General features: G+C 40.6%; 1 protein-coding gene across 1 annotated transcript; it reads right to left on the reverse strand.

Moving 5' to 3' along the window:
- Positions 1-10,460: 10,460 nt before the first annotated feature.
- On the reverse strand, positions 10,461-17,199 carry LOC118379648 (uncharacterized). The gene is made up of 8 exons (XM_035766675.2): positions 17,074-17,199; positions 16,881-16,933; positions 13,092-15,121; positions 12,813-12,976; positions 11,668-11,888; positions 11,339-11,468; positions 11,132-11,231; positions 10,461-11,016 (listed from the first exon to the last, which is right to left on the reverse strand). The coding sequence occupies exons 3-8, from the start codon at positions 15,085-15,087 to the stop codon at positions 10,985-10,987; spliced, it is 2,643 nt and encodes an 880-aa protein (XP_035622568.2). The 5' UTR covers positions 15,088-15,121; positions 16,881-16,933; positions 17,074-17,199; the 3' UTR covers positions 10,461-10,984.
- Between the last annotated feature and the right edge of the window lie 945 nt (positions 17,200-18,144).

The raw sequence follows: 18,144 nt of genomic DNA on the forward strand, positions 1-18,144 counted from the left end.
GAATGACTACCTCATCTCTGTGTGCCACACATACAATTATCCCTCAGTTGAGCAGTGAATTTCAAATACAGATTAAACCACAAAGACCAGGGAGGTTTTCCAATACCTCGCTGATTGGCACTGATTGGTAGACATTGAATATCCCTTTGAGAATTCACTTTGGAAGGTGTATCAATACACCCAGTCACTACAAAGATACAGGCCTCCTTCCTAACTCGGTTACAGCTCAGGGATTTCACCATGAAGCCAACGGTGACTTTAAAACAGTTACAGACTTTAATGGCTGTTATGGGAGACAACTGAGGTTGGATCAACAACATTGTAGTTACTCCACAATACCAGCCTAATTGAGTGAAAAGAAGAAAGCTTATGCAGAATAAACATTTTCCAAAATATGCATCCTGTTTGCAACAAGGCACTAAAGTAATACTGCAAAAAATGTGGCAAAGCAATTCCCTTTTTGTCCTGAATACAAGGTGTTATGTTTGGGGACAATCCACTGCAACACACTATTGAGCACCACTGTTGTCACGACTTCCGCCGAAGTCGGTTCCTCTCCTTGTTCGTTCGGCGGTCGACTCGGCGGTCTTTTAGCCATCGCCAATCCACCTTTCATTTTCCATTTGTTTTGTCTTGTTTTCCCACACACCTGGTTCACATTTCCCTCATTACTTGTTTTACCCCGATGTCTGTGTGTGATATTGTTTGTTGTAAGTTCTTGTGCACATTGTGACTGGTGCGCGATGGGTTTTCTACCCAGATTTTGTTATTCTGGATGCCGTTGGTTTATATAATTAAACTGCTCCTGTTATTACCCAGTTCTGCTCTCCTGCGTCTGACTTCCCTGCCACCAGTTACGCACCCCTTTTACAACTCTCCATATTTTCAAGCATAGTGGTGGCTGCATCATGTTATGGGTATGCTTGTAATTGTTAATTCTGGGGAATTTTTGAGGATAAAAAATAAACGGAGCTAAGCACAAGCAAAATCCTGGAGGAAAACCTGGTTCAGTCTGCTTTCCACCAGAAATTGGTAGATGAATTCACCTTTCAGCAGGACAATAACCAAAAACACAAGGCCAAATCTACACTGGACTTGCTTACCAATAAGACAGTGAATGTTCCTGAGTGGGCAAGTTACAGTTTTGACTTAGATCTGCTTGAAAATCTATGGCAAGACCTGAAAATGGTTGTCTAGCAATGATCAACAACCAATTTGACAGAGCTTGAAGTATTTTGATAGGAATAATGGGCAAATATTGTACAAATCTGGTGAGGAAAGCTCTTAGAGACTTACCCAGAAATACTCACAGTTGTAATCACTGCCAATGGTGATTCTAACATTCAGGGGTGTGAATACTTATGTTAATGAGATATTTCTGTATTTAATTTTTAAGAAGAAAAAAACAACAACGTTTTCACTTTGTCACTATGTGGTATTGTGTGTAGATGGGTCAGGGGGGAAAAAACTATTCAATCCATTTTGAGTTCAGACTGGAACAAGAAAATGTGTAATAAATCAAATGGTATGAATACTTTCTGAAGGCACTCTACGTCATGTGGCGTAGCAAACGAAAACAGTACACGGTTAATTAAGTGGAACCACTGACATGTTCATGACTTCCCCTCTTCACAGCTGGAGGAAATATGGAGTGCTGTTGTTACACCCCGGACTACAGGTCCAGAGTTAACAGCAGGGTAAGTGTGAGTGACTTGACACAATGCTGTCCAAAGATGCAGCTACAAACAAAACGGAGCCAGATGTTTCCAGTCAGCCGTGAAGCATTCATCCTTATATACGGGAAACAGTCTAGCTACATTTTCAGATATTATACATTTCAAATTTAGTCAGAAAGTTGTTTTCATTGCAAGTTAAAGCATACTGTTAGCTAGCTTAGCGAACGTTAGCTTGCTGGCTCGTTAGCTAACGTTACGTGTATGATCCATTTGCATTGCTAGTTATAGCCTGATGTTAGCTTGCTAACATTGAACCTAGTTGGTTAGATCTTTAGCTACCTGCAGATTCCTACTACAGCTATGAAAATGTTTGTATTGGTAGGAGTATGAGTTGGGATTATTCCAGTTCATTGTTTAGCTAGCTAGCTACATGTCTAAACAAAAGACTCCACTTCGCCAGATGATTGATTACATAACCCATCAAGTTAGCCAGGTGTGTCTGGGAGTGATTACGGCCATCTACTGTATTTCATAAACATGTGTACATGTCTAGACAATAGTGACCCATCCACTTAGCTAGATGTGGCTGGGGGTTGGTTATAGCATTTCCTTCACATGACCCATCGATTTATACAAGTGTCTCGGGTAAGTGTCATCTAATAACTATTCAATATTTTTATCTGGACACTTTCTGTTTTTGATATTTCTACTATGTGGGGGCGGCAGGGTAGCCTAGTGGTTAGAGCATTGGACTAGTAACTGAAAGTTTGCAAGTTCAAATCCCCGAGCTGACAAGGTACAAATCTGTCGTTCTGCCCCTGAACAGGCAGTTATCCCACTGTTCCTAGGCTGTCATTGAAAATAAGAATTTGTTCTTAACTGACTTGCCTAGTAAAATGAAGGTAAAATAAAAAATAAATATGTAAGTAACCGTTTCACTGTACCATTTACACCTTCTGTATCCTGGGCATGTGACAAACAGTGTGTGTTTACCAGAGACAGTAATGTGAAGAACAACATGACCTAAATCAAAGTCAGATTAGGATATAGACCAAGGACGAGATAAAGTTTATTTTTACCTGGAGTTTATCCTTATTGTAAGATACTACTTTTATCACTTTTAGTCTTGAAATCTGCGGATGTTTACTAAACTACTCACTCTGTTTAGCACATGGCCTCACATGTGAATCGCTTAAAGAGATTGGTGGGAATAAGACTTAAGAGAGTGTGAATGATGCTGACTGGGTTTAGACAAAGAAGGGTTCTCCATATACAGTGAGGGAAAAAAGTATTTGATCCCCTGCTGAGTTTGTACGTTTGCCCACTGACAAAGAAGTGATCAGTCTATACTTTCAATTGTCGGTTTATTTCAACAGCGATGGACAGAATAACAACAAAAATGTTATAAATTGATTTGCATTTTAATGAGGGAAATAGGTATTTGACCCCTCTGCAAATCATGACGTTTCTTGTAGTTGGCCACCAGTTTTGCACACATCTCAGGGGGGATTTTGTCCCACTCCTCTTTGCAGATCTTCTCCAAGTCATTAAGGTTTTGAGGCTGACATTTGGCAACTTGAACCTTCAGCTCCCCCCACAGATTTTCTATGGGATTAAGGTCTGAAGACTGGCTAGGCCACTCCAGGACCTTAATGTGCTTCTTCTTGAGCCACTCCTTTGTTGCCTTGGCCGTGTGTGGGTCATTGTCATGCTTGGAATACCCATCCTCGACCCATTTTCAATGCCCTGGCTGAGGGAAGGAGATTCTCACCCAAGATTTGACGGTTCATGGCCCCGTCCATTGTCTCTTTGATGCGGTGAAGTTGTCCTGTCCCCTTAGCAGAAAATCACCCCAAAGCATAATGTTTCCACCTCCATGTTTGACGGTGGGGATGTGGTTCTTGGAGTCGCATGAACTTTTCCTCCTCCTCCAAACACGGCGAGTTGAGTTGATGCCAACGAGCTCCATTTTGGTCTCATCTGACCACAACACTTTCACCCAGTTGTCCTCTGAATCATTCAGATGTTCATTGGCAAACTTCAGACGGGCATGTATATGTGCTTTCTTGAGCAGGGGGACCTTGCGGGTGCTGCAGGATTTCAGTCCTTCACGGCGTAGTGTGTTACCAATTGTTTTCTAGGTGACTATGGTCCCAGCTGTCTTGATCATTGACAAGATCCTCCCGTGTAGTTCTGGGCTGATTCCTCACCGTTCTCATGATCATTGCAACTCCACGAGGTGAGATCTTGCATGGAGCCCCAGGCCGAGGGAGATTGACAGTTCTTTTGTGTTTCTTCCATTTGCAAATAATCGCACCAACTGTTGTCACCTTCTCACCAAGCTGCTTGGCGATGGTCTTGCAGCCCATTCCAGCCTTGTGTAGGTCTACAATCTTGTCCCTGACATCCTTGGAGAGCTCTTTGTTCTTGGCCATGGTGGAGAGTTTGGAATCTGATTGATTGCTTCTGTGGACAGGTGTGTTTTATACAGGTAACAAACTGAGATTAGGAGCATTCCCTTTAAGAGTGTGCTCCTAATCTCAGCTAGTTACCTGTATAAAAGACATCTGGGAGCCAGAAATCTTTCTGATTGAGAGGGGGTCAAATACTTATTTCCCTCATTAAAATGCAAATCAGTTCATAACAATTTTGACATGCGTTTTTTTCTGGATTTTTTTGTTGTTATTCTGTCTCTCACTGTTCAATTAAACCTACCATTAAAATTATAGACTGGTAATTCTTTGTCAGTGGGCAAATGTACAAAATCATATATATATATATACAGAACCAGTCAACAGTTTGGTCACACCTACTCATTCAAGGGTTTTCTTTCATTTTAGTATTTTCTACATTGTAGAATAATAGTGAAGACATCAAAACTATGAAATAACACATATGGAATCACGTTAGTAACCATAAACATTTTAGATTTTCGATTCTTCATAGTAGCCACCCTTTGCCTTGATGACAGCTTTGCACACTCTTAACAATCTCTCAACCAGCTTCATGAGGAATGCTTTTCCAACAGTCTTGAAGGAGTTCCCACATATGCTAAGCACTTGTTGGCTGCTTTTCCTCACTCTGCGGTCTAACTCATCCCAAACCATCTCAATTGGATGATTGTGGAGGCCAGGTCATCTGATGCAGCGCTCCATCACTGTCCTTGGTCAAATAGCCCTTACACAGCCTGGAGGTGTGTTTTGGGTCATTATCCTGTTGGGGAAAAAAATGAAAATTCAAGTAAGTGCAAACCAGATGGAATGGCATATCACTGCAGAATGCTGTGATACCTTAGCCATGCTGGTTAAGTGTGCCCTGATTTCTAAATAAATCAGTGACAGTGTCACTAGCAAAGCACCACCACACCATCACATCTCCTCTTCCATGCTTCACAGTGTGAACCACACATGCAGAGATCATCCGTTCACCTACTCCGTGGTTGGAACCAAACATCTCAAAGACCAAAGGACAGATTTCCACCGGTCTAATGTCCATTGCTTGTGTTTCTTGGCCCAAGCAAGTCTCTAATTATTATTGTCCTTTAGTAGTGGTTTCCTTGCAGCAATTTGACCATGAAGGCCTGATTCACACAGTCTCATCTGAACAGTTAATGTTGAGATGTGTCTGTTACTTGAACTCTGTGAAGCATTTATTTTGGCTGGAATCTGAGGTGCAGTTAACTCTAATGAACTTATCCTTTCCAGCAGAGGTAACTGTTTGCCTTCCTTTTCTGTGGCGGTCCTCATGAGAGCCAGTTTCATCATAGCGCTAGATAGTTTGTGCGACTGCATTTGAGGAAACTTTAAAAGTTCTTGACATTTTCCGCATTGACTGACCTTCATATTTTAAAGTAATGATGGACTGTCATATCTCTTTGCTTATTTGAGCTGTTCTTATCATAATGTGGACTTGGTCATTTACCAAATTGGGCTATCTTCTGTTTACCACCCCTACCTTGTCACAACACAACTTATTGGCTGAAATGCATTAAGAAGGAACGAAATTCCACAAATTCACTTTGAACAAATTCCAGGTGACTACCTCATGAAGCTGATAGAGAGAATGCCAAGAGTATGCAAATCTGTCATCAAGGCAAAGGGTGGCAACTTTGAAGAATCTAACATTTGATTTGTTTAAAACTTTTTTGGTTACTACATGATTCCATATGTGTTATTTCATAGTTTTGATGTCTTCACTATTATTCTACAATGTAGAAAATAGTCAAAAATATTGAAAAACCCTTGAATGAGTAGGTGTGTCCAAACTTTAGACTGGTCTGTATATAAAAATATGTTTTAAGTGAGAAGTAGGCATTTGTTTGAGAAACATCTGTTTCTCAAACAGATGTCCTCTTGCTCAGTTGTGCCCCGGGGCCTCCCACTATTTATTTGCGCTGTTCTGTGAAGGGAGTAGTACACAGCGTTGTACTAGATCTTAATTTTCTTGACAATTTCTCGCATGGAACAGCCTTCATTTCTCAGAACAAGAATAGGCTGAGGTGTTTCAGAAGAAAGTGCTTTGTTTCTGGCCATTACACGGAGTGTAAGGGATGGATGGAGTGTAAGGGATGGAGTGTAAGGGATGGAATGGAGTGTAAGGGATGGAACGGAGTGTAAGGGATGGAATGGAGTGTAAGGGATGGAATGGAGTGTAAGGGATGGAACGGAGTGGAAGGGATGGAATGGAGTGTAAGGGATGGAATGGAGTGGAAGGGATGGAATGGAGTGTGCACACAATTGGCCAAATTGTAAATAAGAATTTGTTCTTAACTGACTTGCCCGGTTAAACAACTAATAATAAAAGAGTAATGTAAGTGTAATTGCTAAGGAGTCGACAGGAGCCAATGAAGACCTGGCCAACTTGTAATAAGGATGTCTGTTTGCTCAAATGGAGAATGGCTGAGTCAGACATCATTGTGGTGTCCATGGATGGCAGCACATAGAAAGGTAAACACACAAACCGTCATGTTGGGAGGGCCATAATTCCCCATGTGAAACAGTCCCTCCAGAGTGCTTATTTATATCCCTTGTCACTTCAGACCAGGGTCGTAAATCCTGCCATGCTTACCAAGCACAAATGTCCCCTTCATCAGGGATCCACACCCTGTGGAAGCACCAGTCGGAGCCCTGAAATACAGCCCAGTGACTAGAACAGGTTGTAACCTACTGGGAGCAATGAGCAGACACAACACACACACACACACACACACACACACACACACACACACACACACACACACACACACACACACACACACACACACACACACACACACACACACACACACACACACACACACACACACACACACACTATTACTAACTTAACCTGATAGTTACTGTGGAATTATAACTCATTATAACCTGCATATTAAATACATATCTTTGTTATTACTATGGAATAGCATCACCTCCATATCATTGATAGTAGTGATTAAGTATTAACTTATTCACTGTGTCTATTCTCCATGATCCAGAGGGTGGAGTAATGAACCACATCATTTATGGTAAAGTGTAACATAGTAGATGCTTCTTCTCATGCCACACACTGACGTCCTCTTTCCTCCCCACACCCCATAAAGGTTCCTCTCTGTCTGTGTGTGTGTGTGTGTGTGTGTGTGTGTGTGTGTGTGTGTGTTTAACTATACATGTGGGGACCAGAAGTCCCCACAACAATAGTAAACAAAAAAAACATTGACCAACTGGGAACATTTCGTTAGTCCCCTCAAGGTCAAATGCTATTTCTAGGGGGTTTGTGTGTCCACAGAGCTAATAGGATGTATCACTGTAATTAGCCATGAGAGAGAGAGGATGACTGCATTCAGTCAGACCCAGTTGTTGGTCTTAGTAAGCAGGCAAGCAAGCAGGCAGGCAGGCAGGCAGGCAGGCAGGCAGGTCTCTGGATCCTGGCAACAGTAAATATCTCCCAGTTACAGCTCTGCACTGTGGCTCACCTTCCAGTCTCACCTCCCAGTCTCAGCTCTGCACTGTGGCTCACCTCCCAGTCTCAGCATCAGCTTTATCTGGCACACTCCCTCTGAAATTCAGACCACACACACACACACACACACACACACACACACACACACACACACACACACACACACACACACACACACACACACACACACACACACACACACACACACACACACACACACACACACACACACACACACACACACACACACACAAACGTATTACCGCATACACACAGGCACACTGACACACAACGCATACACACACACCCACACATAGCCTATACATATACACACATATGTACATTCTGTACACATTACAAACATGCAAGTGTGCAAACACACACACACACACACACACACACACACGCACAAACACACAGGAAAAGGTGTGAGCAGGAATCACACAAATATAATAATGCAATTCCTTCCACACGACTTACTTGATGTGCCATCAGAGAGGTGAGAAAGCAGCTTGTCAGCACAGGCCGGGGGAGCAGCCTGGGGCTAGAGTTGCAGCTGCTCGGGCTTCTTGACGCTGTCTGGATACAGTGTGACAGGTGAGGCCCTGAGGCTAACGGCAGCACCGGGTACAGGAGGGTAATGCGAATGTAAATTGACTTGGGTGAGCGTTAGATCAGCTCAGTGCTCATAATGTACTGCTGGAAGCACAGTTTAGTCCATCGACATGGAATGTTTGTTGCATTGCTATTAGCAGTGGTTAGCTATTAGCTTGTGGCAAACCAGCTGGCTGTTTTAAACATTTTATTTACTTGAGTATCATGAGTACTCAGTCTAAGGGAACACAGGCCTAATAAAGACCATTAGAAAAGGCAATTAACAAAGAGGAAAGTATGTAAATAGCACTCATTAAGAATAATGATTGGATATTCTTTTCAAACAGTTACTGTTTAGTAGCTTAGTTGCTAGTGGATCTGAATCTGAGAAACGTCCTATAGCTTTGTGTATGGGATGGCAGGGCTGCTTACCACGGGAGTTGGTTGTCACTGTGCTGTGTTAAAATCAGCGCGTTGCTGTGAATTGATGACAACATTTCAGACGAGGACAAACATGGACCTGTTGATGTACAGTTGAAGTCGGAAGTTTACATAAGCTTAGGTTGGAGTCATTAAAACTTGTTTTTCAACCACTCCACAAATTTCTTGTTAACAAACTGTAGTTTTGGCAAGTCGGTTAGGACATCTACTTTGTGCATGACAAGTCATTTTTCCAACAATTGTTCACAGACAGATTATTTCACCTATAATTCACTGTATCACAATTCCAGTGGGTCAGAAGTTTACATACACAGCATGAAAAATTCCAGAAAATGATGTCATGGCTTTAGAAGCCTCTGATAGGCTAATTTACACAATTTGAGTCAATTCGAGGTCCTGTGAATGTGTTTCGAGGCCTATCTTCAAACTCAGTGCCTCTTTTCTTGACATCATGGGAAAATCAAAAGAAATCAACCAAGACCTCAGAAAAATAATTGTAGACCTCCACAAGTCTGGTTCATCCTCGGGAGCAATTTCCAAACGCCTGAAGGTACAACGTTCGTCTATACAAACAATAGTACGCAAGTATAAACACCATAAACGCAGCCGTCATACCACTCAGGTTGGAGACGCGTTCTGTCTCCTAGAGATGAATGTACTTTGGTGCGAATAGTGCAAATCAATCCCAGAACAACAGCAAAGGACCTTGTGAAGATGCTGGAGGAAATGGGTATACAAAAGTATCTATATATATCCAGTAAAAACGAGTCCTATATCGACACAACTTGAAAGGCCGCTCAGCAAGGAAGAAGCCACTGCTCCAAAACCGCTATAAAAAAGCTAGACTACGGTTTGCAACTGCACATGGGAACAAAGATCGTACTTTTTGGAGAAATGTCCTCTGGTCTGATTAAACAAAAATAGAAGGGTTTGGTCATAATGACCATCGTTATGTTTGGAGGAAAAATGGGGAGGTTTGCAAGCCGAAGAACACTATCCCAACCGTGAAGCACGGGGGTGGCAGCATCGTGTTTTGGGGGTGGCAGCATCATGTTGTGGGGGTGCGTTGCTGCAGGAGGGACTGGTGCACTTCACAAAATAAATGGCATCATAAAGAAGGAAAATTATGTGGATATATTGAAGCAACATCTCAATACATCAGTCAGGAAGTTAAAGCTTGGTTGCAAATGGTTCTTCCAAATGGACAATGACCCCAAGCAGACTAACAAAGTTGTGGCAAAATGGCTAAAGGACAACAGAGTTAAGGTATTGGAGTGGCCATCACAAAGCCGTCAATCCTATAGAAGATTTGTGGGCAGAACTGAAAAAGCATGTGCTGGCAAGGAGGCCTACAAACCTGACTTAATTACACCCGCTCTGTCAGGAGGAATGGGCCAAAATTCAACCAACTTATTGTGGGATGCGTGTGGAAGGTTACCCGAAATGTTAGACCCAAGTTAAACAATTTAAAGGCATTGCTACCAAATACTAATTGAGTGTATGTAAACTTCTGACCCACTGGGAATGTGATGAAAGAAATTCAAGCTGAAATAAATCATTCTCTCTACTATTATTCTGACATTTCACATTTCACATTCATACAGGGGATTTTTACTAGGATTCAATGTCAGGAATTGTAAAAAAAAAAAAATTAAATAAACAAATATTTTAAAAACAGAGTTTAAATGTATTTGAGGTGTATGTAAACTTCCAACTTCAACCGTATATGTTCTATATCTTTGATGTTTTGGGGTTTCCATGAACTAAGCCGGTTGTTGTAGAGTGAAGAAAGAGGCATGCACTGTAGGCTATACTATTCAGATGTTACACTTTATTAATAGATTCATCTCGTTTCAATACTTTTCAACAGAGAAGCTGTATGTATGTACAGTATGTGTCATTGCTATTATACATACAGTAAACAAACCATGAATACACTGAGGCAAATTGAATAATATTACGAAGTATCGTTACATTTCATATTATAATCAAAAATATTGTATATATTTCATGTTAGCTTATGAGATAAGTACTGGTATAATGATGTAAGAAAATGGTCAAAACACCAAGTAGGTAAACAGAGGCAGAGTGCTGCATAGCCTCTTGATTTCCTCTAAAGAACATTCATCTAACACTTTTACACTAGTGAGTCATTTAATGTCAACAGAAAAGTCAAGCCAAGATTTCAGAAGTTAGTCAGTGTTAATCTTCCAGATGTCAGAATCATTATCTTACATCTTCTCTGTGAAACCATTTCTTCAGACTACTTCTTGAATTCCACTCCCTTTTCTTCGCAAACTTGTAGACGCATCCAAAGAGATCAGGGAACATTGTCAATATGTCAACAGAATCCGCATCCTCAATGCTTCAGAGAGAGAGAGAGAGAGAGAGAAAGACAAAATATTCAACCACCTTCAATGGTAAGAGAGTAAATAAAGTTCATGTACATGTTTTCAGACAAAACTATTAATATGTCTTACTAGTGCTCATGAAGGTTGCGTATGAAGCGCAACAAACCCAATGTGTTGTCTGGGTAGGCCTTCTTTTACCATCCAACTTGTTCATCAACTCAGGCGGTATCTGTGTACACAAATACATAACAGTAAGTGTGACTACTACTAGACTAGACACTACACTAGGACAAATGTACATGTAAATAAAATTTGATAAAATGGCGTCTTGTTCACCTTGGACTTCCACTTTGTGAACGACCTCGCCTCAGCACACTGGTCCAAAGCACGAAGGAGTCCTGGGTCTGCTTTGCGACAGTTCTCTGCTTCCTTCTCGTTACCAATTTTTCGTAAGTACTCCACTCTCCTGAAAAACAACAGTGTACCTTTAAAAGCATTCAACTGGGTCAGTGTCAAACGGTGATGACATTTGCATTGAGATAAATCGTCGTTAGAATCTGAACCCATTAAAAAAGGTAAATACCCAGTGGAAATAGTGATGGCTATAAGTAAATCACTAATCTTAACTAACCTTCTGATTGACAAGTGTTAGCACTGCTTCTCACCTCTCCTCTGGCCAGAAGTATGGGTGGGCCAGTGTGTCCTCCACTGTAGGTCTCTTCTCTGGGTCTTCATTGATCATCCACTCAATGAGGTCCTTGGCCACTTCATCCTCAACATGTTCCAGTGTGTACTTCCCTTGAACAATGTTAACTTCACAATAGATGCCTTTGCCAAATGGATGATGTCCACCAGAGATGATGTAATACATTAACATCCCGGCCACCTGAAAAGTATATAATAATCATTTATAATGTATTTCATTTCTATAGCGCTTTTCATAACAATATCAAAATGCTTCAATAGCAAAAAACAAACAACCAATACATCATCATGAGTAGCCTAACTGTAGTTAGCTAGGTCAACCAATACACCATCAAGAGTAGCCTAGCTATAGTTAGCTAGGTCAACCAATACATCAAGAGTAGCCTAGATATAGTAAGCTAGGTCAACCAATACATCATCATGAGTAGCCTAGCTACAGTTAGCTAGGTCAACCAATACATCATCAAGAGTAGCCTAGCTATAGTTAGCTAGGTCAACCAATACATCATCAAGAGTAGCCTAGCTATAGTTAGCTAGGTCAACCCATACATCATCAAGAGTAGCCTAGCTATAGTCAGCTAGGTCAACCAATACATCATCATGAGTAGCCTAGCTATAGTTAGCTAGGTCAACCAATACATCATCAAGAGTAGCCTAGCTACAGTTAGCTAGGTCAACCAATACACCATCAAGAGTAGCCTAGCTATAGTTAGCTCGGTCAACCAATACATCATCAAGAGTAGCCTAGCTATAGTTAGCTAGGTCAACCAATACATCATCAAGAGTAGCCTAGCTATAGTTAACTAGGTCAATCAATACATCATCAAAAGTAGTCTAGCTATAGTCAGCTAGGTCAACCAATAGAGGCCGAGTCTTTGAGCGCATGCATCCTCCAAAGATAGAGAGACCGTTCATGGCTTGATCAGAAGGTGGTGGTCAGGGAGATGGTTGATGAAGTGTCTGGTGTCGATCTTGTAGAGGGCTACTCTGGGAACCAGAGTAGCCACTGGACTTCTCCTTCACAACATAGTTTAGTATGCATATCAATTTGGCAAATAGGTCTGGTAATCAAAGTATAGTGAATTATTTAAAGTTGAAAACTAACCTGAATATCGGTGCTCCTCTTATATCCGATCCCACTGTCTTCATCTAAAGTTTCTCTGGCCTTCCAACATTTTGTTCCTGCACTGATTGTATGTAGAGTTGTTTGTCCCATGTTCAATTGTCGACTTATACCGAAATCGGCTAATCTCGCTCTGCCTGTAACATCTGAAGAGAAGATCATATAAAGTGTAACATCGAAATGTAGGTTCATAAATAAAACATCAAAATAATATTTCTTTAGCCCACATTTTTGTTGAATTACTACATGGTCTGGTCTTACCTATTAAAACATTCTGGGGTTTGATATCCCGGTGCAGAATTTTTGTGTTTAGACTATGCAGAACGCTTAGACTGCAGAGCACCTCGTGCACTATTTTCTTCAGGACAGGGGTTTTGTCCTCTGGTAGGTGGTCTTTGATGTATTCATCAAGGGTGTATTCACAGAGCTGAAGAACAAGGTAACCGAAGTGCTCGTCCTCTGCAAAGTCCACATATCTCACAATGCAGGGACTATCCAGCTGAGGTAGTCTTAAAAAACACTCTTCTCTCTTCAGATCTTGATAGTTTGACTTGAGCATTCTCTTCACGGCTACCTCAGTACCATCATCCTTCAAGCCCAGAAAGACTTCAGTTCCATCACTTCCTTTGGCTATTTGGAAATCCGGATGGACGACAAGATTGAGATTTCCCAATCTGTAAACCTTGCCTGCATCTATGTTGCTGAGTTCCTCCAACTGAGGCCTCCACCGCTCACTAACTTTGTGCCATTTCCTGGGTTTCAGTTCGTCGGTGGTGGAGGGAAATGGTTTAACACTGGAATGTTCACCATGTACACCGGATTCTTCAACTGGAATTGATGAGGCATCAAGATCTGGCTTCTCAGTCATGTCAGGTGTACTTTTCTCTACCGACAACTCTTCCTGAATTGTCTTCTTCTTCTTCTTCTTCTTCTTTGACAGATTCATTCCCTGCAATTGTTCAGTTGTATCCGTTGGTGGGACTGGACTTCGTAGGGACATATCTAATTTCCTTAGCTTTTCTTTCAGGTCTTCATCCATCTCCATTTCAGCAGTAACAAGTATTTTCTCCGGCACAGAGGTTATCCCTCGTGATGTGATAATCGCAGGTACACAATCGAAGGTGTACAGATCTGCAAGCAAACCAAATGTAAAGACACCTAGGCTGGAGGTCTGAGGATTGGCGAGATATGCTTGATCAGTGAATGAGATGATCCTCTTGCATAACTCCTCAACAAAAGGGAGGGTCCAGCCATGTTTGTGATTTGGAGCTTTCTGAGTAATCACATACAGTAGTTTGACAACTGAAATGTTGCGATTTAGTCCTTGAGGGGTACTTTTGGATTCATGTGTGAGGTATTTCAGAAGAGTGGGTATTACTACCAGTGACAGTCCAAGAGATATTTCTTTCATAATGTTAAAAACAGCTGCCAAGCAATTCACTACCATATCTTGTAAATGTTTGGGAATTTTAGTCAAACGATTGGTTGCCTCCTCAATGTAGAGATCAATTTTCTGAGATTCTCTCAGCCACTTTATGGATGCTTGACGATACTGATCCGCATTTTGTCCAATGGCGTTAAAAGACATGTCATATAGTGTGAGATGATTCACAGGGTTCACCACCAGCATGTGTTTGCCATATTCATTGAAAACATCCTCCACTGATTTGAGTCCTACTGCACAAGAAAAATCATAAAAAATCTTCAATTTGACAAAATTCTCACTCTCCGAAGATAATTTCTGAATCATGCTTGCTATCTTTTGATCAGTAGCGGGATATGCTTTGAGATTTCTTTCAGCAAATGCTCCAGACATCATCAACTCTTTCACAATGTCTTCTCTGTCATTGTTCGCCGCCAATTGAAGTGGAGTAAACATCTGGATTGTTGCCCCTTCTGGATCTGCTTTTGCTGCGATTAATCTACTCACTAAACTGACAGGAGCTTTTGACATTGCGGCATAATGCAAAGGAACCCAACCATTTGTTGATTGGATGTTGGGGTCAGCACCTTCTTTCAGAAGAAATGTACAAATATTGTCATTTGTAAATGCAACAGCAGCAATTAAAGGGGTAACATCATCCTTCCACTCAGCACAAGGGTACAGTCCATTCAAGTCCTTGCCGCCTCTGATCAATTTCTTCAGCTTCTTCAACTTCCTGTCAATAATGCACTTTATAATGGGATCTGTTTGCCTTTGCACCCCATGCACCTTCTGTACAAATTGGATCTGGATTTGACCTGGGACGATATTCATTCTTCAAACATCTGCTTCTACAGGTACAGTAGATCTGTGGGATGACATCTCTATTATTACCTCTGTTAAAAGGTTAAGTCAGGTACAGTCATAGAATTAAGCAATAAGGCACAAGAGGCTGTGATTTTGTAAATAATTTAGTAAGTTGACAAATATAGACTGTATACATTATGTCTGGTAAAATCGCATGGAAAACTATTTATTTAATTACATGCTTACTTAATACACTTGTTAATCAGGTGTGAAGTTGCAGCAGGAATGAAAATCAAGTATGACTGAGAACAAACTAATGAGCAGCAAATTAACAGTATTTTGTTTATTGTTTTAGTTTAAAAAAAAGCTGAATGTTTGTTATAAACTATTTTAAAGGCAGACTCTACCACACACCCAAAACCTATTAGTGAAGATGCTGGAGGCAAAATGTTAAACTTGAAAATCAGGAAAAAATCTCTGCACACCACCAGTCAGATCAAAATGTATTGCTTATGTAACGGATGTGAAATGGCTAGCTAGTTAGCGGTGGTGCGCGCTAATAGCGTTTCAACATGGTGAGGTCACTTGCTGAGACCTTGAAGTAGTGGTTCCCCTTGCTCTGCAAGGGCCACGGCTTTTGTGGAGCGATGGGTATCGATGCTTCGTGGGTGTCAGTTGTTGATGTGTGCAGAGGGTCCCTGGTTCGAGCCCGGGTATGGGCGAGGGGACGGACTAAAGTTATACTGTTACACTTAGCTACTATTACAATTTTAAAAGTGAGGGGAGACTTTAATTTTTTCCCTGTTAAACTATTTAAAAGGCACTACTTTCCAATGTCTACGTGTTGTGGCTTGTTTTGCCAGTCCTTCTAGGTGCTGAAGTAGGCCACTCCTTATGACCGAAATACCATTGCTCATTTAAACAGGACATTAAAATAAAAGCACATTACATACAACTAAATGTGGTGACATTAACTTTCAAATATAAATTGTGGATGTCCGTATAAGTAATCTGAGATTACTGTTTGATGTAGCCTCTCAATATAAGGGTGAAATTGTTCAATCTGATTCTTAAAATAAATTCTAGACACTCCTGCCTGACACAATATCAGGAGAGGTTTTTGACATAACGTACAATACACAACGTCCTAAAATATTTGATTTGTTCTAGGTTGCAATATCGTTTGATAATAATGTGTTTTATGGCAATTACGCTCTCTATACTGTGATGAGCAATATACTTACCTTCTAATGAAATGACAGAATCTATACTGTGATGAGCAATATACTTAGCTTCTAATGAAATGACAGAATCTATACTGTGATGAGCAATATACTTAGCTTCTAATGAAATGACAGAATCTATACTGTGATGAGCAATATACTTAGCTTCTAATGAAATGACAGAATCTATACTGTGATGAGCAATATACTTACCTTCTAATTAAATGACAGAATCTATACTGTGATGAGCAATATGCTTAGCTTCTAATGAAATGACAGAATCTATACTGTTATGAGCAATATACTTACCTTCTAATGAAATGACAGAATCTATACTGTGATGAGCAATATACTTACCTTCTAATGAAATGACAGAATCTATACTGTGATGAGCAATATACTTACCTTCTAATGAAATGACAGAATCTATACTGTGATGAGCAATATACTTACCTTCTAATGAAATGACAGAATCTATACTGTGATGAGCAATATACTTACCTTCTAATGAAATGACAGAATCATCTAACAAGAAGAGGAATATGATGTCATATTCAGCATTAGAAATGTAAATGATAGATAAGAAAGGTTACTTACATTTCCTTATCGTGATATTGGCACCAGCTTGCTTGAGGAAGTGTCGACTGAAGCTGAAAAACAACCAGCTGATTAGGTGACTGTGTTGAAGTAAATTAAACTCTGACGGCTATTTAGACTATGATAGTCTAACGTGAAGAGTATGATCTTCTAATGAGCATTATTAATGTAAATGATAGCTAAGATTACTTACATTTTGTCATCGTGATATCGGCACTAGCTTGCTTGAGGAAGTGTCCACAGACTATTGAAACACTCAACCACACCTCTTTATCAGGTGAATGTGTTTCAGGAAAATGAAACTGAAACTGATGGCCTTTTAAGTAGAATAGTAATATTCCTGCCTGGTTCCTTCTTTCTCACAAATATTTAACCTACTATGATTTTCATACTTAAATTAAATACTCTTCATCAGTTCTGGAAATATTTATCTCATAATCTGATAAATGTGCGTCCAATTTTTTAGATACTGTAGAAAGCAAAGTTTCTGAACCTATGCTAGGAACAGTGCTTAATTTGAGCCGGATCCTGACGGAACCTCTCAGATTTGACTTTGTTTATTCCGGCCCTGATCCGGTAATTCTCGTGGCATGATTTCACTGTTCACTGTTCGCACTATAGTCATTCTAATAAGAGCAAATCAGCATTAAATCAAGTTGCCTCCTGGTTATTTCTCCTGACCCCCAGAAAGGCCATCATGTAAAAGATGATCCTTCTACAGAACCTTCAGAAAGTATTCAGACCCCTCAACCTTTCCCCCATTTTGTTATATTACAGCCTTATTCAAAAATGTATTAAATCATTTTTTCCCCGCTCATCAATCTACACACAATACCCCATAATGACAAAGTAAAAACAGTGGTTTTACATTTTTTGCTCATTTATAAAAAATGTCAAACTTAAATATTACATCTACTTAAGTATTCAGATCCTGTACTCAGTACTTTGTTGAAGCACCTTTAGCAGCGATTTCAGCCTTGAGTCTTCTTGGGTATGACGCTACAAGCTTGGCACACCTGTATTTAGGGAGGATCCTGACGAGTCTCCCAGTCCCTGCCTCTGAAAAACATCCCCACAGCATGATACTGCCACCACCATGCTTCACCGTAGGGATTGTGCCATGTTTCCTCCAGACGTGACGCTTGGCATTCAGGTCAAAGAGTTCAATCTTGGTTTCATCAGACCAGAGAATCTTGTTTCTCATGGTCTGTGAGTCTTTATGCATTTTACGGAGGAGTGGCTTCCATCTGGCCTGATTGGTAGA

This window comes from Oncorhynchus keta, unplaced genomic scaffold (assembly GCF_023373465.1).
Source record: "Oncorhynchus keta strain PuntledgeMale-10-30-2019 unplaced genomic scaffold, Oket_V2 Un_contig_16812_pilon_pilon, whole genome shotgun sequence".
Classification (NCBI taxonomy): domain Eukaryota; kingdom Metazoa; phylum Chordata; class Actinopteri; order Salmoniformes; family Salmonidae; genus Oncorhynchus; species Oncorhynchus keta.